We start from the raw sequence: 23,363 nt of genomic DNA, 5'->3' as shown, positions 1-23,363 counted from the left end.
AGAGGGTAGAGGAGATTTACGAGGATGTTGCCTGGACTGGATAATTTTAGCTATGAGGAAAGATTGTATAGGCTGGGGTTTTCTTTGGAACAGGAGGCTGAGGGATACTTTATTGAGGTGTATAAAATTATGAGGGGCCTAGATAGAGTGGATAGGAAGGACCTATTTCCTTTAGCAGAGGGGTCAACAATCAGAAGACATAGATTTAAAGTAATTGTTAGGCTTAAGGTTAAGAGGGGACTTGAGGGGAAATATTTTCACCCAAAGTGGTGGGGGTCTGGAACTCACTGCCTGAAAGGGTGGTAGAGGCGGAAACCCTCACCACATTTAAAAAGTACTTGGACGTGTACTTGAAGTGCCGTAACCAACAAGGCTTCGGACCAAGAGCTGAAAAGTGGGATTGAGCTGGTTAGCTCTTTGTCGGCCGGCATGGACACGATGGGCCAAAATAGCCGCCTCCTGTGCTGTAAATTTCTATGATTCTGCTATGATTCTATAAGAGTTGCGAATCTCCAGAATTTTCTGCTCGATTTAAGTTTGCTTTGGACAAACGCTGACTTTCGCTTAGCCCCACTATTATTTTTAGGAACTTGCTGGATTTGCACATATATTGACCATTATACTCAATGAAGATTAAGACTGGTAATTATCAGCATGTTAATTGTTAATGCAATGCCAATCCAACTCTGTGGCCCAGAAAGTGAACAATTTAAACTGTGGAGCCTCATTCCTTCAGGTGTTAAATTGTTCTTGGAGATGTGAACTGCAGCACTGTTCTCACCCAACACTCCCACACATGTACCTCAAGTAATGGTCACAGATAATCCAAGTATCCCTTTACCACAGTATTCAACTGTGTATATTATACTTCTGACAAAATATGAAAATATTTGTTTATTTTTATTTATTCAAGGGATGTAGGCATCACTGGCAAGGCCGGCATTTATTGCCCATCCCTAGTTGCCCTTGAGAAGGTGGTGGTGAGCCGCCGCCTTGAACCGCTGCAGTCCTTGTGGTGAAGGTGCTCCCACAGTGCTGTTAGGGAGGGAGTTCCAGGCTTTTGACCCAGCGACGATGAAGGAACGGTGATATATTTCCAAGTCGGGATTTTGTCTGTCTTAGAGGAGAACTTGGAGGGGATGGTGTTCTCATGCGCCTGCTGCCCTTGTCCTTCTAGGTGGTAGAGGCCGCAGGTTTAGGAGATGCTGCAGAAGAAGCCTTGGCGAGTTGCTGCAGTGCATCATGTCGATGGTACACACTGTAGACATATTGAGTCAATGGTGGAGGGAGTGAATGTTTTGGGGTGCCGATCAAACGGGCTACTTTGTCTTGGATGGTTTTGAGTTTCTTGAGGATGATCTACAAAGGGATGTAGATAGGCTCAGTGAGTGGGCAAAAATTTGGCAGATGGAGTATGATGTGATGAAATGTGAGGTTATCCACTTTGGTAGGAAAAATAAAAAAGCAAATTATTTTTTAAATGGAGAAAAATTGCAAAGTGCTGCAGTACAGAGGGCCCCTGGGGGTCCTTGTGCATGAAACACAAAGTTAGTATGCAGGTACAGCAAGTAATCAGGAAGGCAAATGGAATGTTGGCCTTTATTGCAAGGGGGATAGAGTATAAAAGCAGAGAAGTCCTGCTACAACTGTACAGGGAATTGGTGAGGCCACACCTGGAGTACTGCGTACAGTTTTGGTCTCCGTATTTAAGGAAGGATATACTTGCATTGGAAGCTGTTCAGAGATGAAGGGGTTGTCCTATGAAGAAAGGTTGAGCTATTGGACCTATACTGCTTGGAGTTTAGAAGAATGGGAGGTGATCTTATTGAAACATACAAGATTCTGAGGTGGCATGACGGGGTAGATGCAGAGAGGATGTTCCCATCATGGAGGAATCTAGCACTGGGGGGCACAGTTTCAGCATAAGGGGTTGCCCATTTGCAACATAAATGAGGAGGAATTTTTTCTTCTCAGATGGTCGTGAATCTTTGAAATTCTCTACCCCAGAGAGCTGTGGAGGCTTGGTCTTGGAATATATTTAAGGCTGAGTGTGAAAACAGAGAGTAGTGGTGAACGGTTGTTTTTCGGACTGGAGGAAGGTACACAGTGGTGTTCCCCAGGGGTCGATACTGGGACCACTGCTTTTCTTGATATATATTAATGACTTGGACTTGGGTGTACAGGGCACAATTTCAAAATTTGCAGATGACACAAAACTTGGAAATATCGTGAATAGTAAACCGTGAGGAGGAGAGTGATAGACAGGCTGGTGAAATGGGCGAACACGGCAGATGAAGTTTAGCGCAGAAAAGTTGAAGTGATGGGCAGGGGAATGGGACTAGCTGAGAGTCGGCCTGGGCTCGACAGGCCGAATGGCCTCCTTCCGTACTGTAACCATTCTATGATTCTATGATGTGCAGCTATCATCAAGCTTATCAAAATTCTGAAGACCTTGTTTTACATTAGAGAGGAAGAAAATCTTCAAACATCCTGTGTTCAGTTACATTTGCATGAGAATAGATTCAACTTGATATTTTGTTTGCTACCTGACGGAGGTGTGAGATTGTTGCGTGACTCCAGCTTGAGCCAAGAGCACATGGCTTGAGCTGGTAGCGGAATGAGATGGGAACAGGGTGAAACGGCTAATTGGTGGGCATTGGGCATAATGCACCTTTTAATGTAGTACAACAGCCCAAGGCACTTCACAGAAGCATTATTAAACAAAGATCGATGCCGTCAAAGAAGGAAATATAAAAGCTTGGTCGAAGAGGTAGGCTTTAAGGAGTGTCTTGAAGGAGGAGATCGGAATAAGCGTGATGCACAAGAGATACAGAGAGAGAAGGAGGTGCTAAGTAGACTAACTGATATTAAACGTACATAATATAAACTTTAAAGTAGAACGAACTAACTAACTGAACCTAAAAGTTATCTGAGAAGCAAATGTACCTGCTGTCACTCTATTGGATGATAGCTGCTCTGTGTTTCTTCACTTAAATGATTTGCTTAAGGGCAGTGCAGTAGTACAGCAGCAGATTAAGGCTCCAAAAATTGTACTGGTATTCATGACCGAGCGAGTTGTTGGTCTCTATCATTGTGAAGAGAAGTCTAGTGGAGATCATGAGGTTTCCCAACAGAGAGCATGGGAGCATCGAATTAAGACTGATGTCCACCTCCGTGCAGAATTAGTAGAGGTTTTGGAGCAGGCCACTTCCTGCTTTTCCTGGTCTTGATGGATAAAAGAACATAAGACCATAAGAAATAGGAACAGGAGTAGGCCATACGGCCCCTCGAACCTGCTCCGCCATTTAATAAGATCATGGCTGATCCGATCATGGCTGATCCGATCATGGACTCAGCTCCACTTCCCCGCCTGCTCCCCATAACCCCTTATTCCCATATCGTTTAAGAAACTGTCGATTTTTGTCTTAAATTTATTCAATGACCCAGCTTCCACAGCTCTCTGAGGCAGCGAATTCCACAGATTTACAACCCTCAGAGAAGAAATTTCTCCTGATCTCAGTTTTAAATGGGCGGTCCCTTATACTAAGATCATGCCCTCTAGTTCTAGTCTCCCTATCAGTGAAAACATCCTCTCTGCATCCACCGTGTCAAGCCCCCTCATAATCTTATATGTTTCGATAAGATCACCTCTCATTCTTCTGAATTTCAATGATTAGAGGCCAACCTACTCAACCTTTCCTCATAAGTCAAACCCCTCATCTCCGGAATCAACCTAGTGAATCTTCTCTGAACTGCCTCCAAAGCAAGTATATCCTTTCGTAAATATGGAAACCAAAACTGCACGCAGTATTCCAGGTGTGGCCTCACCAATACCTTATATAGCTGTCGTAAGACTTCCCTGTTTTTATACTCCATTCCCTTTGCAATAAAGGCCAAGATACCATTGGCCTCCCTGATCACTTGCATACTATCCTTTTGTGTTTCATGCACAAGTACCCCCCAGGTCCCACTGTACTGCAGCACTTTGCAATCTTTCTCCATTTAAATAATAACTTGCTCTTTGATTTTTTTTCTGCCAAAGTGCATGACCTCACACTTTTCAACATTATACTCCATCTGCCAAATTTTTGCCCACTCATTTAGCCTATCTATGACCTTTTGCAGATTTTTTGTGTCCTCCTCACACACTGCTTTTCCTCCCATCTTTGTATCGTCAGCAAACTTGGCTACGTTATACTCAGTCCATTCTTCCAAGTCATTAATGTAGATTGTAAATAGTTGGGGCCCAACACTGATCCCTGCGGCACCCTACTAGTTACTGGTTGCCAACCAGAGAATAAACCATTTATCCCGACTCTCTGTTTTCTGTTCGGCAATCCTCTATCCATGCAAATATATTACCCCCAACCCCGTGAACTTTTATCTTGTGTAGTAACCTTTTATGTGGCACCTTGTCAAATACCTTCTGGAAGTCCAAATACACCACATCCACTGGTTCCCCTTTATCCATCCTGTTTGTTACATCCTCAAAGAACTCCAGCAAATTTGTCAGTCATGACTTCCCCTTCATAAATTCATGCTGACTCTGCCTGACCCGAATTTTGCTTTTCCAAATGTCCTGCTACTGCTTCTTTAATAATGGACTCCAACATTTTCCCAACCACAGATGTTAGGCTAACTGGTCTATAGTTTCCTGCTTTTTGTCTGCCTCCTTTTTTAAATAGGGGCGTTACATTTGCAGTTTTCCAATCTGCTGGGATCTCCCCAGAATCCAGGGAATTTTGGTAAATTACAACCAATGCATTCACAATCCCTGCCACTACTTCTCTTAAGACCTTAGGATGCAAGCCATCAGGTCCAGGGGATTTATCTGCCTTTAGTCCCATTATCTTACGGAGTACCACCTCCTTAGTGATTGTGATTGTGTTAGGTTCCTCCCCCCACTATAGCCCCTAGACTATCCATTGTTGGAATATTGTTAGTGTCCTCTACCGTAAAGACTGATACAAAATATTTGTTCAGAGTTTCTGCTATCTCCATGTTCCCCATTACTAATTCCCCGGTCTCATCCTCTAAGGGACCAACAAAAGAAGGTGAGAAAGGGGCAAGTGTTGGGGATTCTCGGAGAAAGTGTGATGGCTCTTTATTTCAACACAGCGGGGCTGCAGGAAAAGAATGAAGTTGCACTAATATATCCTCAGGACAAAGTGCTTCACAGCCAACATACTATTTTGTAATAAAAACAGAGAATACTGGAAATCTCAGCGGGTCAGGCAGCATCTGTGGAGAGAAAAACAGAGTTAACGTTTCGGGTCGACGACCCTTCGCCATTCTAACCCCACATCACCCAGTACCTGATGAGCCTTGCCCAGGCCAACCAAGAGTGACTAACCCCTTGAGCACCGAATGCCTCACCAGTGTACTGAAATCCCTCAATTTATGTACTACTCAATGTAAGGAATTGAGTGATCCCTTTGACTAGCTCAACAGTGCTCTTGTTGGGTTGACTCTGTTGGAGAATCTAGTTTCAATGCTAAATCGACTTAGCAGTTGCACTGAAGTCAGACATGTTTTAGCGACAGTAGTGAACACATGTACATGCACGCCTTTTTTTGTCCCCCTGTTAAACGTGATGTACATCCATGGCTAATAGTTTTCTGTTCCTCTTTGGTAGGTGTTGCTATTAGCACGTATGCGAAGTATTGCTACCGTAAACTGCAGAAATCGGCTCTGACTGGAGCAAAGAAGGTAACTGTGTTTCCTCATTCTCTGTTTCAGTATAAATTGTGCCTGTGTGTTAATATGCTGGCGTCGTTTTGTTCGTTCGTTTGTCCTTGCCTTCACTCGACAAAAAAGCTTAAAGGGCAAAGCTCCCACTGTTTTGGGAGGAATGGCGCTGCGTGGGAGAGGGGAGGGGACACGAGAACACTGAGATGTGTTTGATTGTTGCGCCAATATTGATAACCAGGATAAGAGGGGATTGGTTCAATGACAATTGGATCAAAGGAGCCACTTATTCAATCTAACTGGGCGTAGAAGCAGTTGCGGGTAGGCTCGGGTCGTGGGTGGGGGGGAGCCGTATGGCCTACTCATGCTAGTTCTTGTTTACGGGGGAGGACGGGACACTTTTCCCTTTTATTTAAAGAAAAAACACAATCTGAACTGGCCACAAATTTGAAACAAATGTGAGCTTGCAGCTCCAGCGGATTGTAGTCGGCACTTGAAATCAATGTAAGGTTGCCGTCTCTTACAGCAGATGTTAATCCTGCCATCCGGCATTCCACCTCTTGACTGCTAATTTGTCTCACATCAAACAAGAGAAAATGATTGTAATCCCTTTCCTTCACGGCCTGGGAGTTGCCTTTAATCTGCGTCCGTTAAGGTCCACTTTAATGAAGAGCAAATGTCTCTTTCAACAGAAATGTTTTATTGAACATGGAAGTGCACACTGCACCGCTGCTGTGTAATTGGCTCATCAAAGCAGAAGTCGCAATCGAATTAGACGCAACTTTGCATAATCAGTCTCGGCCAGATTTAAGAGTGAATAGACAGACAGGAGAGTATCCACCTACTTTTTACAGGATCTTAAAACAATAAATAATATTAGATAACTGCCTTTCATGTCCTCAGGATGTCTCAAAGCACTTTACATGTAATGAATTACTTTTATCAAGCAGTCACTCTTGGTATGTGGGTAAATGTGGTACCAATTTACCCACCGCAGGCTCCCACAAATGGCAAATGAATGAAATGACCAGAGAAACTGTTTTTGGTGGTATTAGTCGGCGAGGAGATCAGGAAAACACACTGCTCTTCAAATATTACCATGGGATCTTTTTTAATTATCGAAGAGCAGAGGTGAGAGTAGTTATCCTTGATATCAAAGCAATATTTGATCGAGTATGGCACTATGGAGCCCTAATGAAATTGAGGTCAGTAGTAAAACCCTCCAGTGGCTGGAGTCATAGCTGGCGCATAAGAAAATATAGTCTTGGTTTTCGGAGACCAATCATCACAGCCCCAAATCCTCAGCTTTATCAATGACCTTCCCTCCGTCAAATTTGGGACTGTCTGCTGGTGATTCTACGTTGTTAAGCTCCATTCATAACTCCTCCGACAATGGAGCATGCCATGTCAGCCTACAGTGAGACCTGAACAACATTCAGCCTTGGACTAACAAGTGGTGCGTATCATTCATGCCACATAATTGCCAGGCATTGATCATCTCCAACAAGAATAGACTCAAACACCTCCTCCTGACATTCATCATATCCCCTACTCTCAACCTCCCGGGGATCACCATTGGCCAGAACATTAACTGGACCAACATCTTATACCGTGGCTACAAGACCAGAGCAGAGGCTGGGCACTCTTTGATTAGTGACTCAACCCCCGACACCTCTAAGCCTCTCCACTATCTACAAGGCTTAAGTCAGGGGTATGATGGAATATTCGCCTGGATGACTGCAGCCACAGCAACACTCAAGAAGCTCGGCACTGTCCAGGACAGAGCAGTTCTCTGATCAGCACCCCTGTCACTGAACTCAATATCTAATCTTCCCCCCCCCCCCAATCAGCGGCACACTGCAGTCGCAGTATATCTCTACAGAATGCACTGCAGCAACTCTCTCTACAGTTATTTTGACAGTACCTGCCAAAATTTGCACCCTCTACTACCAAGACAAGAGCAGCAATGTCATGAGAACATCTGCAAGATCCCCTTGGTTCATACACCATCCTGACTTGGATATATATCAATGTTCCTTCATCGTCACTGGGTGAAAATCTTGGCATTATCTACCAAACACCATTGTGGGAGCACCTTCAGCACAAGGACTGCATGGGTTCAAGGAGAGAGCCCACCACCACACTCTCAGAGCAATTAGTGATGGGGAATGCGTTCAGCCTTGCCAGGGACGTTACGAATTTAAAAAAAAACTAAGATGGCAGATGGGAACTCCGATTAATATCTGATTAGAAAGTCAGCCTTTGCGACAGTGCAGCACTCCCTCAGTACTGCACTGAGTGTCAGCTTAGACTTGGTGCTCCAGTCGGACCTGGAGGTTCAATCGAATCCTTCTGACTTGGAGGCCACTCAGCCAAGGCTGCCAATTATTTCTTCCTCCACTCCCTCTCCTCGAAGTTATTTAGAGCACTCTCCCGATGGTTCAATTGGTGAAGGCAGAGTGCAAATGAGCTAACAAGACAAGAAGTGTACAATTAAACATCAGCACCTCCAGACTGGAAAGAAAGTCAGTACCGTTTCTCACTGCTGATTGCAGCAATGATTATTGGAAAGCAAAGCGCATTTGTATGGCCATCAACTGAGGATACGCGCACGCGCACACACACGTATTTGGATTCAATCTAACAGTGTACCTGTTGTAAATATATGGATTGCATCTTTAAATATAATGACTGTAGTTTAAGGGATCCTGAGTGGCTTGTGGATTAAATTGCCTATGGGTGCATCAGTGTAATTCTCGAATGAGTTAGTGGTTTATTTATTGTAAACGCTTGAAAACCGAATTATCGAGTGATTCTAGCAGGATCAAATGTTTCCCCGTTGATTGTACTGTGTGAATCCAATCAAGCTCCACTTTTGCTTATTTAAACGTTGGAATTGTTGATTGTGGCTTTGTATGAGTTGCATTGTCATTGGCAACCTTGTCTTGAAAAGCATTGAGCTTTGAACAGTAGGACATTGAAACAAAATGCTGACAATTTCTGTTGTTTGAACAGCTGGAAGGCTGATTTTCTGCTCCCTCTGAGGGAGACGAATGGTTTACATTGTGTTGCACCAATACCGAAAGTGGTACAAGAAGAGAAGGACACTGAATTTTATTTTCCAGGAACCAGAACTTTGTGTTTCACAACAGACAGGACAATTAGACTTCTTCACTAGAAATGCTTAGTAAGGGTAATTGACTCCACATGTATAATTATGTTTATATTGTCCTGTTGGTATTCGCCAGAACTTTGCGCTTCGTATTTCTATTTAGCTGCAGCTAATTCAGTATTAATGCAAACAGAAATGATAGAAACCAGGCCATTGGGCCCAACTGCTGGTGTTTATGCTCCACACGAGCCTCCTCCCACCCCTCTTCATGCCCCATCGCATAACCTATTCCTTTATTCCTCGTGTACTGATCGAACACTCTTTTCCTAGAAGACCAGGCCCTCAAATCTACCACCAAGCTCATGGTTTACAGGGCTGTAGTCATACCTGCCCTCCTGTATGGCTCCGAGGCATGGACGATGTACAGAAGACACCTCAAGTTGCTGGAGATATATCACCAACGATATCTCTGCAAGATCCTGCAAATCCCCTGGGAGGACAGGTGCACCAACATTAGCATCCTCGACCAGGCCAACATCCCCAGCATTGAAGCACTGACCACACTCGATCAGCTTCGCTGGGCAGGCCACATAGTTTGCATGCAAGACACGAGACTCCCTAAGCAAATGCTTTATGCGGAGCTCCTTCACAGCAAACGAGCCAAAGGTGGGCAGCGGAAACGTTTCAAGGACACCCTCAAAGCCTCCCTGGTAAAGTGCAACATCCCCACCGACACCTGGGAGTCCCTTGCTGAAGACCGCCTTGGGTGGAAAAAGTGCATCCGGGAGGGCGTTAAGCTCTTCGAATCTCAACGCCGAGAGCGTGAAGAGGTCAGGTGCAGGCAGCGGAAGGAGCGTGCGGCAAATCAGTCCCACCCTCCCCCTTCCCTCGGTGAATGTCAGTGACAGAGTCTGTGGCTCTCGTATTGGACTGTTCAGCCACCAAAGAACTCACTTCAGGAGTGGAAGAAAGTCGATTCCGCGGGACTGCCCATGATGATCTAGCTTCCTTTAAATGCCTCTATACTATTGCACTACTCCATGTGGTAGCGAGTTCCACATTCTCGCCACTCTCTGCGCAAAGAAGTTTCTCCTGAATTCCCTACTGGATTTATTAGTGACTATTCAGCATTTATGGCCACTAATTTTGAACTCCCCTGGAAGCGGAAACATCTTCTCTACACCTACCCTATCAAACCCCTTCATAATTCTAAAGACCTCTATTAGGTCACACCTCAGCTTCTCTTTTTTTCTAGAGAAGAGAGCCTCAGTTTTTTGGTCTTTCCTGATGGTTATAACCTCTCAGTTCTGGTATCATCGTGGGAAATATTTTTTGCTCCTTCTCCGGTGCCTCAATGCAGTGAGGGGCAGATTATCGATTTTATGGGTGGGTGGGGGGAGGGGGAGAGAGAAACTGCAGCTTGTGGATGGTGGCGAACCTGATCACTGTTGTTTCGGGTCCAGTGGAATTTGCTGTGAATCTGTGGAATTAGCTCTGCAAGGACTTGTAATCGTAACCATATTTCTGGCCGGTTTTCATTTCTGTTGCGAAGTATTGCTGATCAAGAATGTGTGTGTGCGCATTTCCTTACGAGCTGCACGGGCCAGGTGTGTGTCGTGCCAGTCAAGCGCTTTGTTCTCATTTTTCACTGATCCACTGGTCCAGAGCAGGCTCCGCCTTGAGAACCAGCTCAAGCAGAGAGGATGAAAGTCTTCTCCATTTCTGCTGACTGGAGTCCAGGGTGAAGTGATTTCCATACTGTATCAATCCACTTTCCAGCACTGAAAATGTGCCTCTATTTCAGCTCTAGGTGCCGAGAGAAGCCACAAGAATGGAGCCATTGTGAAATTGGCTTGGTTGATTTACTTTTTAAAAGAAAAACTCCAGCTGAAAGCTGCAAGGTTATTTAGTTTCATTTGTATTGTTTTTAAATTTCCTTTTTTTGCCTGTTGCAATCTCTTGGTCGTGCTCATTATCTACATGATGCATGCCCAAAGGCTGCAACTAATCTATCTCCTCTGCGGTAGCACAGTGGTTATGTAGTAACTCGGAGAATGCAAGTTCAAATCACACCAGGGGCAGTTTGAGGGGAAAAAAATGAAATTAATTTATATAGTGCCTTTCACAGCCATCGGACGTCCCAAAGCGCTTTACAGTCAATGAAGTACTTTTTTGAAGTGTAGTCACTGTTGTAATGCAGGAAACGTGGCAGCCAATTTGCGCACAGCAAGCTCCCACAAAAAGCAATGTGATAATGACCAGATAACCTGATTTTAGGTGTTGATTGAGGAATAAACATTGGCCAGGGCACTGGGGATGACTCTCCTGCTCTTCTTCAAAATAGTGCCATGGGATCTATTACGTCCATTTGAGAGAGCAGATGGAGCCTCGGTTAACGTCTCAACCAAAAAAGAATTTGAGTTCAGTTTGCAAAAACCTGGGTTTTTTTTTAAACTGCATTAGTGATCATGAAGCTGTCCGATTGTTGTAAAATTCCAACTTGTTCACCAATGTCCTTTTGGGAAGGAAACCTGCCGTCCTTGCCTGGTCTGGCCTATATGTGACTCCAGTCCCACACCAACATGGTTGGCTCAACAGGTCAAAGCACTATCAGAGGTTCAAGAAGGAGGGGATACCTGCATGATCTTCATAAGCACAATATAGCTAATTAAAGTAGCCTCAAATCATAAGTCATTAGAGGGGCGAAGGCAAGAAAGAAATTAAAATAATGTAGCACCCTTTCACATCCTCAAAAAATCCCAACGATCTTCGACAATGAATTTCTTTTGCAGAATAGTCACTTGTTATGTCGGCAAATGTGGAAGCTAATTTGCACACAAGTAAGGCTTCATAAACTGCAGTGGGATAAATGACCAGTTCATCCGTTTTGGTGGTCATTGAAAGACTTTAATGATGAAGAGAAACTGGAGCTCTTTTCGTTAGAGCAAGGAAGATTGAGAGAAGATCTAATCGAGGTGCTGAACACAGAGGTCTGGGTGAAGTAAATGGGGAAAAAACATTTTGGTCTGAGTTTGGTAGAGAGCATAAATTGAAGATAATCACCAAAAGAACAAAGGGAGAGGTTAGGAGAATTTTTTCTTTTACACACAGGATTGTTTGGACGTGCCATGCCAGAAACTGTGGTGGAAGCAGAATCCATAATAACTTTTAGACGGGAAGTGAATAAATATTTGCAAAAAAAACATTAAAAGAGTATGAAGAAATGGCAAAGTAATGGGACTAATTGGATAGCTCTTTCAAAGAAGGCCGAATGTGCTGTAAAATTCTATGTACTATGTCCTGACATCCATACATCACTTGTGTCTGTGGCTAATAACCACCCACTACATATATGTAAATAGTGACGTCAGAGCAACTCGGCCTCTAATTACAGCGTTGACCTCAACAACTGTTTCAATTCCCCAATTGTCCACAAGGTGTCAGCCTTGGTTCAGTGCGTCAACTCCCACTCCAGACACTTGAGCTCATAATCTAGGCTGACAGTTCTGTTCTCCCGGTGTCCTGGCCCATATTTATTCTTCAACAATACTAAATAAACAGATTACCTGGTCATTATCTGTTTGTGGGAGCTTGCTGTGCACAAATTGGCTGCTGCCTTTCTCTCTCACAACAGTGGCTGCGCTTCAAACAGCGTACTGTACTTAATTGGCAGGTGTAAAGCACTTTGGCACGTCCTGCAGTTGTGAAAGACGCAGTATAAATGCAAGTTTTTCTTCTGTGTCCTCCGTTAGCCAAGTTCTATTTTACACCCTGTAACAGTTATGTTGCTGCACCAAGTTGAAAGGTGGATTTGCCATCTAAAACTTAGAAAATTGTCAGCAAATTTCATCAAGAAGACATAGAAACATAGAAACATAGAAAATAGGTGCAGGAGTAGGCCATTCGGCCCTTCTAGCCTGCACCGCCATTCAATGAGTTCATGGCTGAACATTCAACTTCAGTACCCCATTCCTGCTTTCTCGCCATACCCCTTGATCCCCCTAGCAGTAAGGACCTCATCTAACTCCTTTTTGAATATATTTAGTGAATTGGCCTCAACAACTTTCTGTGGTAGAGAATTCCACAGGTTCACCACTCTCTGGGTGAAGAAGTTCCTCCGCATCTCGGTCCTAAATGGCTTACCCCTTATCCTTAGACTGTGACCCCTGGTTCTGGACTTCCCCAACATTGGGAACATTCTTCCTGCATCTAACCTGTCTAACCCCGTCAGAATTTTATATGTTTCTATGAGGTCCCCTCTCATTCTTCTGAACTCCAGTGAATACAAGCCCAGTTGATCCAGTCTTTCTTGATAGGTCAGTCCCGCCATCCCGGGAATCAGTCTGGTGAACCTTCGCTGCACTCCCTCAATAGCAAGAATGTCCTTCCTCAGGTTAGGAGACCAAAACTGTACACAATACTCCAGGTGTGGCCTCACCAATGCCCTGTACAACTGTAGCAACACCTCCCTGCCCCTGTACTCAAATCCCCTTGCTATGAAGGCCAACATGCCATTTGCTTTCTTAACCGCCTGCTGCACCTGCATGCCAACCTTCAATGACTGATGTACCATGACACCCAGGTCTCTTTGCACCTCCCCTTTTCCTAATCTGTCACCATTCAGATAATAGTCTGTCTCTCTGTTTTTACCACCAAAGTGGATAACCTCACATTTATCCACATTATACTTCATCTGCCATGCATTTGCCCACTCACCTAACCTATCCAAGTCGCTCTGCAGCCTCACAGCATCCTCCTCGCAGCTCACACTGCCACCCAACTTAGTGTCATCCGCAAATTTGGAGATACTACATTTAATCCCCTCATCTAAATCATTAATGTACAGTGTAAACAGCTGGGGCCCCAGCACAGAACCTTGCGGTACCCCACTAGTCACTGCCTGCCATTCTGAAAAGTACCCATTTACTCCTACTCTTTGCTTCCTGTCTGACAACCAGTTCTCAATCCATGTCAGTACACTACCCCCAATCCCATGTGCTCTAACTTTGCACATCAATCTCTTGTGTGGGACCTTGTCGAACGCCTTCTGAAAGTCCAAATATACCACATCAACTGGTTCTCCCTTATCCACTCTACTGGAAACATCCTCAAAAAATTCCAGAAGATTTGTCAAGCATGATTTCCCTTTCACAAATCCATGCTGACTTGGACCTATCATGTCACCTCTTTCCAAATGCACTGCTATGACATCCTTAATAATTGATTCCATCATTTTACCCACTACCGATGTCAGGCTGACCGGTCTATAATTCCCTGTTTTCTCTCTCCCTCCTTTTTTAAAAAGTGGGGTTACATTGGCTACCCTCCACTCCATAGGAACTGACACAGAGTCAATGGAATGTTGGAAAATGACTGTCAACGCATCCACTATTCCCAAGGCCACCTCCTTAAGTACTCTGGGATGCAGTCCATCAGGCCCTGGGGATTTATCGGCCTTCAATCCCATCAATTTCCCCAACACAATTTCCCGGCTAATAAGGATTTCCCTCAGTTCCTCCTCCTTACTAGACCCCCCGACCCCTTTTATAACCGGAAGGTTGTTCGTGTCCTCCTTCGTGAATACCGAACCAAAGTACTTGTTCAATTGGTCCGCCATTTCTTTGTTCCCCGTTATGACTTCCCCTGATTCTGACTGCTTGACTGGTTGATTTAAGTTGCAGAGCCTGGTAAAGGCTTAGGCCCTGTCAGGACACCAGCATGGTTAGAAAGAGTCAAAAAAGCTGAGATAAATTGGGGGCTAATGTTTGGATGCCACTCAAGTTTGGCGTTTTAAAAATTTGAAGATTGTAGGAGGAAAGAAACGTGTTTAAACTAGAATTTCTATCTTGACATGGTTCTCTCTTTTTAAGAAGTTAAAGGAAATCTAGTTTAAAACATGGATGTTGGGCTTGTTTGCAGTGGCATAAGCCAGCTACCCTTTCGGATTTCGTTAGAAAATTCCTTTGATCTGTGGTAAAGTTAGTCTGTGACTAGTTGATCAATGCTGCAGTGTAACTAAGTCTCAGACTGATTGAAAGCACTTTGTGCTAAATATGTGTCTGAGTCCTCTGTCAATTGAATTGCTCAGACAGTTGCCTTGTGAATCTGGGCAGATGAGTTTTTTACATTGTCCAGATTGTTGATGTGAATGTGTGTTCCAGCAACTGTGAGTGAACTGCTTGAAGTACATGGCGATTTAATCTAAATCTAGATTTATCAATTGTTGAAAGTATCCTCAAAACCTGTGTTGTGTTACACGCTCTTCGAAATCTGAGCGTATAAGGAGCGAGAAGTCTGTGGTACGGTACTGTCACTCACCTGAGCGTATAAGGAGCGAGAAGTCTGTGGTACGGTACTGTCACTCACCTGAGCGTATAAGGAGCGAGAAGTCTGTGGTACGGTACAGTCACTCACCTGAGCGTATAAGGAGCGAGAAGTCTGTGGTACGGTACAGTCACTCACCTGAGCGTATAAGGAGCGAGAAGTCTGTGGTACGGTACTGTCACTCACCTGAGCGTATAAGGAGCGAGAAGTCTGTGGTACGGTACAGTCACTCACCTGAGCGTATAAGGAGCGAGAAGTCTGTGGTACGGTACAGTCACTCACCTGAGCGTATAAGGAGCGAGAAGTCTGTGGTACGGTACTGTCACTCACCTGAGCGTACAAGGAACGAGAAGTCTGTGGTATGGTACTGTCACTCACCTGAGCGTATAAGGAGCGAGAAGTCTGTGGTACGGTACTGTCACTCACCTGAGCGTATAAGGAGCGAGAAGTCTGTGGTACGATACTGTCACTCTCACCTAGGGTGAATTTACAGAACGGACATACGTTGCTCGTGTAGAGACTAATGGAGACTGTGACAGTAGACTACAGCAGACCATTTTCTAAGGAATGCGAAGCAGACACAGCGGACTCCTGGCTGGTCTCCCACATTCTACCCTAAGTAAACTAGAGGTGATCCAAAACCCGGCAGCCTGTGTCCTAATTCGCACCAAGTCCCGTTCACCCTTCAACCCTGTACTCGTTGACTTACATTGACTCCCGGTTATGCAACGCCTCAAAATTCTCATCCTTGTTTACAAATCGTTCCATATCCTCGCCCCTCCCTATCTCTGTAATCTCCTCCAGCCTCACACCCACCCCGCTGCCCCGTGATATCTGTGTTCCTTAAATTCTGCCCTCTGAGCATCCCTGATTATAATCGCTCAACCATTGGTGGCCGTGCCTTCTGTTGCCTAGGCCCCAAGCTCTGGAACTCCCTGCCTAAACCTCTCTACCTCTCCATCTCTCTTTCCTCCTCAAAACCTACCTCTTTGATCAAGCTTTTGGTCATTTGCCATAATCATTTCTTTTGTGGCTCGATGTCAAATTTTTTTGTCTTATAACACTCCTATGAAGTCAAAGGCGCTATATAAATATAAGTTGTTGATGTATTCCAGGAAGTTTCATCAAATGATCTCCAATCACCCCGTCCAGTTAAGCAGCCTTCCCCCGCCCCCCTTCATCTCTAAGATTTTTATAACGAATGTACAAAAAAAAGGGGAACACAATTGTTTTAATGTACCGATGATTTTTTTTCTCTCCGAGTTGCTCACAGCAATGTCCAGGAAATGGATCTTTAATTCCTGGAGAGTGCAGGACAATTCTGGGGGGATTGTCCCTAGACTGCTACTGTAACAGGCTCTGCATTACTGTACTACCATGTGTGCTCATGTAATTGTCTCTGTTTGGTAATGGGCACTGTTTTACAGTGTTGCTTTAGATCAAATTCCCTTTTTACCGCATTCTAGGATTCGGAGATGTTTTGGAGATCGTGTTTTGCAGGACTGCTCATTTATACTTGGCATTGTTGGTGACTGAATAATTCCAATTTCTTATGTGCGATTCTGGAATTTTCCCATAATTTTTTTAACTGTGTTTCACAAGTCGAATTCGATAAATCTATTGTGTTTTCCATTAAACCTGCACATCGATTGCTATCCTGCCGTTTTTAACTAGACTGTTATAGTTTGCAGGCATTTTCTCCCTGACCAGTCACATTCCACAACTATCCTTTTACTTTATCCAGCAGGATTTGAACCATGGTATCGGCACAGTGTTTGGTCACTTATCTCTATTGTAAGATAACTGCCTGGACGGTAGAACACGTCCTGTGTTTACAGAATATACTCTTGGAACCTTCAATATTCTGTATAAATACATCATAATTAGCAGGCAATCTTTGTCTTTTCTCCTCCCTCATATTTACAGACCAGATCACATTGAAAAGAAAAAGACTTGCATTTATATAGCACCTTTAATGACCTCAGGATGTCCCAAAGCACTTTATAGCCAATTAAGTACTTTTGAAGTGTAGAAAACATGGCAGCCAATTTGCACACAGTAAGGAACCACAGTCATGAGATAATGACCAGATAATCTGTTTTAGGTGTTGGTTGAAGGATAAATATTGCCCAGGATACCGAGGATAACTCCCCTACCCTTCTTTGAAATAGTGCGGTGCAATCTATTACTTCCATCTGTGAGAGCAGACAGGGCCTCGATTTAACGTCTCATCTGAAAGACCCACCTCCGACAGTGCAGCACTCCCTCAGCACTGCACTGGAGTGTCAGCCTAGATTATGTGCTCAAGTCCCTGGAGTAGGACTTGAACCCACAACCTTCCACCATATATGCTTACGGTTTATGCAATACCCAGTTTAGCTTGTCCCTGAACCATCTTACATGCTCTATCGCTGCAGGAGTACCTCTGGGACACATCCTCGACCCAAGCCATCTTCAGTGACCTTCCCAGCATCATAAAGTAATCAGTGGGGCTGTTTGCTGCTGAATCCATGACCCAGTCGTTTAATAGTTACACGCCGAGACAGTCAACATAGAATCAAAGTACAGCCCTTGTGAAAAAGAGCGGGCTCCCTTTTGACTGTTCTCAGATGTTGCAGCTAATACTAATTTACTCAAACATCTAAATTAACACAACTAATAAATCATCATAAAGGTAAATGTGGAGTTTGTAGCAGGCATTTCGTTAAACATTGAGATTACTATTGTTAGAATTAGGCAGTCCCTCGTATTGAGGATGAGTTACAGGTGTTTCAATGAGGGACCTGATAATCTGTGTTGCAGACGCAAATGTAATTTAAGCGAATCGCTGTATCTCGGCTGCAGCATAGCAAGGTTATACTTAAAGTATAGCAAATTGATTCAGGGTTCCAAGATTGTTGTGTGGTTTATTAAGATTAGATCAATAGTTCATATTCAGTAAGATTGACAAGAAAAAATGTTAGATACATATAAACTGGTTCTCTGGTAAATCATCTTTGTGATCTCATGGGTTGACTTCCTTCTGGAAACTAGCAGTGGCTCCCCATCTGTGGCTGTCTTCTTCATTCTTTCCTCCTTGTCATCCTGTTCTGCTTTGGCTACACTGCTGTGCTAAACACAAGCCTCACACTGTGCTCGGAGGCATAAGATTAAGTAAATGTGTTGACACAAATGAAAAGTTTTACTTAGTGTTTAATCTAGTGCTCCCGAGTACAGAGGCTCATGTATAATGTAGGACATCACAGCTGGAGTACCAACCATATTCAGCTGCTTCGTGCCTGTCCATCCATCATACCGTGATCAGTAGGGCTGTTTGCTGACCATTGTACAGTGTCCTGCTCTAATAATGAAGCAGCCCTTGACATCTTGCAGCAAGACCTGAATAACACTGAGGCTTGAGCTGAGGAGCAGGTAATATTACCATCATGTAAGTGCCAGGTAATGGCCATCTCGGGAATAAGCAAAAGCCCAGCCATCTCCTCTTGAACTTCAAAGAGGCCACGCAATGTTGGTGCCAATCATCAGCATCCTGGGGGATCAGTATTGACCAGAAGCTGACCTAACCACCCATATCACCATGGCTACACGAGCAGAGCAGAGGCAGGAGATTCTATGACAAGTGGTTCACCTTCTGACGACTCAAAGCCTCTCCATCATCGACAGCTTGGAAATATCTCGCCGTTCCTTCATCATTGCTGGCTCAAAATCCTGGAACTCCCTCCCTAACAACACTATGGAAGTACCTTCTTCACACGGACTGCAGCAATTCAAGAAGGCGGCTCATCACCTCCTTTTCAAGGGCAATTAGAAATGTGCAATAAATGTCAGCTTTGCCAGCGACACCTACATCTCATGAAATAATTTTTTTTTAAAAGGCGCGTCAGGAGTGTGATAGAATGCTCACCGCTCGCCTGGATCGGTGTAGCTGAACAACATTCAAGAAGCTCAATGCCATTCAGGACAGAGCAATTTGCTTGATGGGCTCTCCTCCGCCACCGGCACCCCCTGGCTGCAATTGGAACAGGATGCACTGTAGAGCTCATCAAGATCACATCAGCAGGCACGGAAACCATAAGAACATAAGAATTAGGAACAGGAGTAGGCCATCTAGCCCCTCGAGCCTGCTCCGCCATTCAACAAGATCATGGCTGATCTGCCCGTGAACTCAGCTCCACTTACCCGCCCGCTCCCCGTAACCCTTAATTCCCTTATTGGTTAAAAATCTATCTATCTGTGACTTGAGTACATTCAATGAGCTAGCCTCAACTGCTTCCCTGGTCAGAGAATTCCACAGATTCACAACCCTCTGGTAGAAGAAATTCCTTCTCAACTCGCTTTTAAATTGGCTCCCCTATATTTTGAGGCTGTGCCCCCTAGTTCTAGTCTCCCCGACCAGCGGAAACAACCTCTCTGCCTCTGTCTTGTCTATCCCTTTCATTATTTTAAATGTTTCTATAAGATCACCCCTCATCCTTCTGAACTCCAACGAGTAAAGACCCAGTCTACTCAATCTATCATCATAAGGTAACAACCTCATCTCCGGAATCAGCCTAGTGAATCGTCTCTGTACCCCCTCCAAAGCTAGTATATCCTTCCTTAAGTAAGGTGATCAAAACTGCACGCAGTACTCCAGGTGCGGCCTTACCAATACCCTATACAGTTGCAGCAGGACCTCCCTGCTTTTGTACTCCATCCCTCTCGCAATGAAGGCCAACATTCCATTTGCCTTCCTGATTACCTGCTGCACCTGCAAAGCCGGCGCCTCACAACTTGAGCCGCCTCGGGGAAATCCCTCCGTGCCTTTCAGTTCCGCACGGAGGGGTTTCCTGTACGGGCTGCTCCTGCACACTCTCAACTTTGCCATCCTCGCCGGCCGTCCAGACATGCCATGGCGTACCATCTTGCCGTCCGGAGGAGGCGGGGGTCCCCGATGGAGGGCACTCTACGCAGGGGTCCTCCCACTATTCATCGGGGACTTGGCCTGGAGGGTGGTGCACGGAGCAGTGCCGTGCAATAAATTTTTAAGCCGGTTCACGGACTCCCAGGCCGCCTGCAATTTCTGCGGTCTGGAGGAGTCCGTGTTCCATGTTTTTATTGAGTGCACAAGGTTGCAGCCCCTGTTCCATTATCTAAAGGGGCTGCTCCTGAAATTCTGGCTGCACTTCAGTCCCACTCTCCTGATCTTTGGGCACCCTGTGCGGAGGGGAGCGGGTAGGTCCGAAGGCCTCCTTGTAGGACTGCTCCTGGGCGCGGCCAAGGGTGCCATCAGCCGGTCCAGGCAGCGGGCGGTCGAGGGGGTCGTTCAACCTGACTGCCTGCCTCTCTTCCGCTCTTACATCCGGTCCAGGGTGTCCTTGGAGATGGAGCACGCGGTGTCCACCGGTACGCTCGCGGCCTTCCGCGAGAGGTGGGCACCGGAGGGACTGGAGTGCATCATCACGCCCGGCAACCAAATTTTAATTTGATTTTACGTTTTAAAGTTTAATTTGTTTTAATTGCCGGTGCTTTTAGTGTCCCCATCCCTTTTATAGGGGGCACTGGAAAAATGTGATTTTAGCGCCCAAAAAAAAAAACCAAAAAAAAATGAAAAACACAAAAAAAAACCAAAAAAAAGGAAAAAAGGGCCTTGTAAATGTCTGGTGTGTCACCCAGGTCGGGTGGCACGGTTTAATGTTTTATGTTTTTGTAGGTGAACTCCAAAAAGAGTTTCATGCACAAGGACCCCCAGGTTCCTCTGCACCGCAGCATGTTGTAATTTCTCCCCATTCAAATAATATTCCCTTTTACTGTTTCTTTTCCCAAGGTGGATGACCTCACACTTTCCAACATTGTATTCCATCTGCCAAACCTTAGCTCATTCGCTTAACCTATCCAAATCTCTTTGCAGCCTCTCTGTGTCCTCTACACAATCCGCTTTCCCACTAATCTTTGTGTCATCTGCAAATTTTGTTACACTACACTCTGTCCCCTCTTCCAGGTCATCTATGTATATTGTAAACAGTTGTGGTCCCAGCACCGATCCCTGTGGCACACCACTAACCACCGATTTCCAACCCGAAAAGGACCCATTTATCCCGACTCTCTGCTTTCTGTTAGCCAGCCAATTCTGTATGTTTAATTCCCAGTCTTGGCCACCCTGCAACCACGTTTCAGTAATGGCCACCAAATCATACCCATTTGTAATGATTTGTGCCGTCAACTCATTTACTTTATTTCGAATGCTGCGTGCGTTTAGGTAGAGTGTTTTAATACTAGTTTTTAAACTATGATTTTTAGTTTTGACCCCTCCTGCAGCCCCTTTATATTCAGTGGCCCTTTTTGTTTTTTGCCTTGGGTTTCGCTGCCCTCCACTTTTACTCATCTCCTTTCTGTCTTTTGCTTTTGTCTCCTTTTTGTTTCTCTCTGTCTCCCTGCGTTGGTTCCCATCCCCCTGCCATATTAGTTTAACTTCTCCCCAACAGCACTAGCAAACACTCCCCCTAGGACATTGGTTCCGATCCTGCCTAGGTGCAGACCGTCCGGTTTGTACTGGTCCCACCTCCCCCAGAACCGGTTCCAATGCCCCAGGAATTTGAATCCCTCCCTGCTGCACCACTGCTCAAGCCACGTATTCATCTGAGCTATCCTGCGATTCCTACTCTGACTAGCTCGTGGCACTGATTGGAGGGATTCAAACATCGAGTTCCGGGAAAGATGGGCACGGATTTGGGAGGCGACCACATTTTCTAGGACTTTGGAGAGGAAAGGGAGGTTGGAGATGGTTTGCAGTAGTTTGCAAGGATGGAGGGATCAAGGGTTTTTTTTAGGAGAGGGGTGATGACGGCAGATTTGAGGGAGCTTGGTGGGCAGTACCTGAGGAGAGAGAACCGTTAACAATGCCAGCTAATATGGAGCCAGAAAAAGAAGTTGGGTGGTCAGCTGTTTGGTGGGAATAGGGTCAAGGGAGCAGGAAGTGGGTCTCATGGACAGGATGAGCTCGGAGAGGACATGAGGGAGACTGGAGAGACACTGGAGAAAGATGTGAGTTCAGGGCTAGGGCAAGGGGAATCCTACTGAATCTCTCCTCATAGGACAACCCTCTCATCCCAGGGATCAATCCTTTGGTGCAAGGATTTTTCTTTGTATAGAATCTGGGGCATTTCTTAGTGAGGATGATGTTATGTATGTAAACATTATAACTGTACTTGCCACCAGAGGGCGCACCTGTTGGAGACCTAAGGGTCACCTGCACACCTCGTGCAAGGGAGTATAAAAGGTTGTCTGCCATGCTGCTTTGGCACTCTGGAGTTTTATTAAAGAAACTAAGGTCACATTAGTTTAAGCTCACAGTATTCAGTCTTGTGGAGTTATTCTAAACATAACAGATGTGGTATTACTGAAGGCCAGAACTTCACACAAAAAAATCAGGAGCAGTTATTGGCATATAAAAAGTACAGAGAGGAGTGGATAATCTCAGATCAAACAGCAACAGCTTGACTTCACAAACTGAAGCAAGTCAGGGACTGGAAATCGAAGTACGACATAAATGCAAGTTTTACATTTTAACTGCAATTAACCCATTAGATGGTTGATAAAGTTGAGTGCACAGCTTCATCCCATAAAGCTTGGTTGTAAAAATGGGTTTCAAGAAGGTTTTCTACAGGTGGAGAGAGAAGTGGAAAGGCGAAGTGTTTAGGGAGGGAGCTCCATAGAGTCGGGTCAAGGCAGCGAGAGGGAGGAGGGCAGAATCCAAGCACCAAAGGGTGCGGGGAGGAGAGATCTGCCTGGAACAGTTTGCAAAGGTAGACTAGGGTAAAGTTATGGAAGGACCTGAACGTGAGGGTGTGTGTTGCATTTGTGTTGCAACACAGGGAGCCAGCGTTAATCACTGCAGCAAGTTGTGGTCTTAATTCTTTCTGTATAGTGCGTGCATTTTAACACATTCAAGTTAACTCCTGCAGACAGGAATTCATGCTACCATATGCTGGATGAACCTAATTCATCACAGAAGGAATTAATCTTACGAATGGACTCTTTGAAGCTGGCAGGACATGTTGAGAAGGTTCTTAAAAAAGCATATGCGATCCCTGACTTTATAAATAGAGCCATAGAGTACAAAAGCAAGGAAGTTATGCTAAACCTTTGCTTTAGGACTCAGCTGGAGTATTGTGTCCAATTCTGGGCACCATACTTTACAAAAGATGTCAAGGCCTTCAAGAGGTTGCAAAGGAGATTTACTCGAATGGTGCCAGGGATAAGC

The 23,363-nt window shown here is 44.9% G+C and overlaps 1 protein-coding gene across 5 annotated transcripts in view; it reads left to right on the top strand.

The window, feature by feature from the left end:
* The window catches only part of arhgap39 (Rho GTPase activating protein 39), a 618,982-nt gene that overhangs the window by 479,212 nt on the left and 116,407 nt on the right, over positions 1-23,363 (top strand). For all 5 annotated transcript variants that reach the window (XM_070881793.1, XM_070881797.1, XM_070881792.1 and 2 more), the window contains one exon: positions 5,636-5,709. In XM_070881793.1, the coding sequence (XP_070737894.1) occupies positions 5,636-5,709 (74 nt within the window). The remainder of the gene's footprint in view (positions 1-5,635; positions 5,710-23,363) is intronic.

Source organism: Pristiophorus japonicus, chromosome 5 (assembly GCF_044704955.1).
Source record: "Pristiophorus japonicus isolate sPriJap1 chromosome 5, sPriJap1.hap1, whole genome shotgun sequence".
NCBI lineage: Eukaryota > Metazoa > Chordata > Chondrichthyes > Pristiophoridae > Pristiophorus > Pristiophorus japonicus.
Note: the sequence above shows the minus strand (reverse complement) of the source record. Positions and strands in the feature narration are given on the sequence as shown.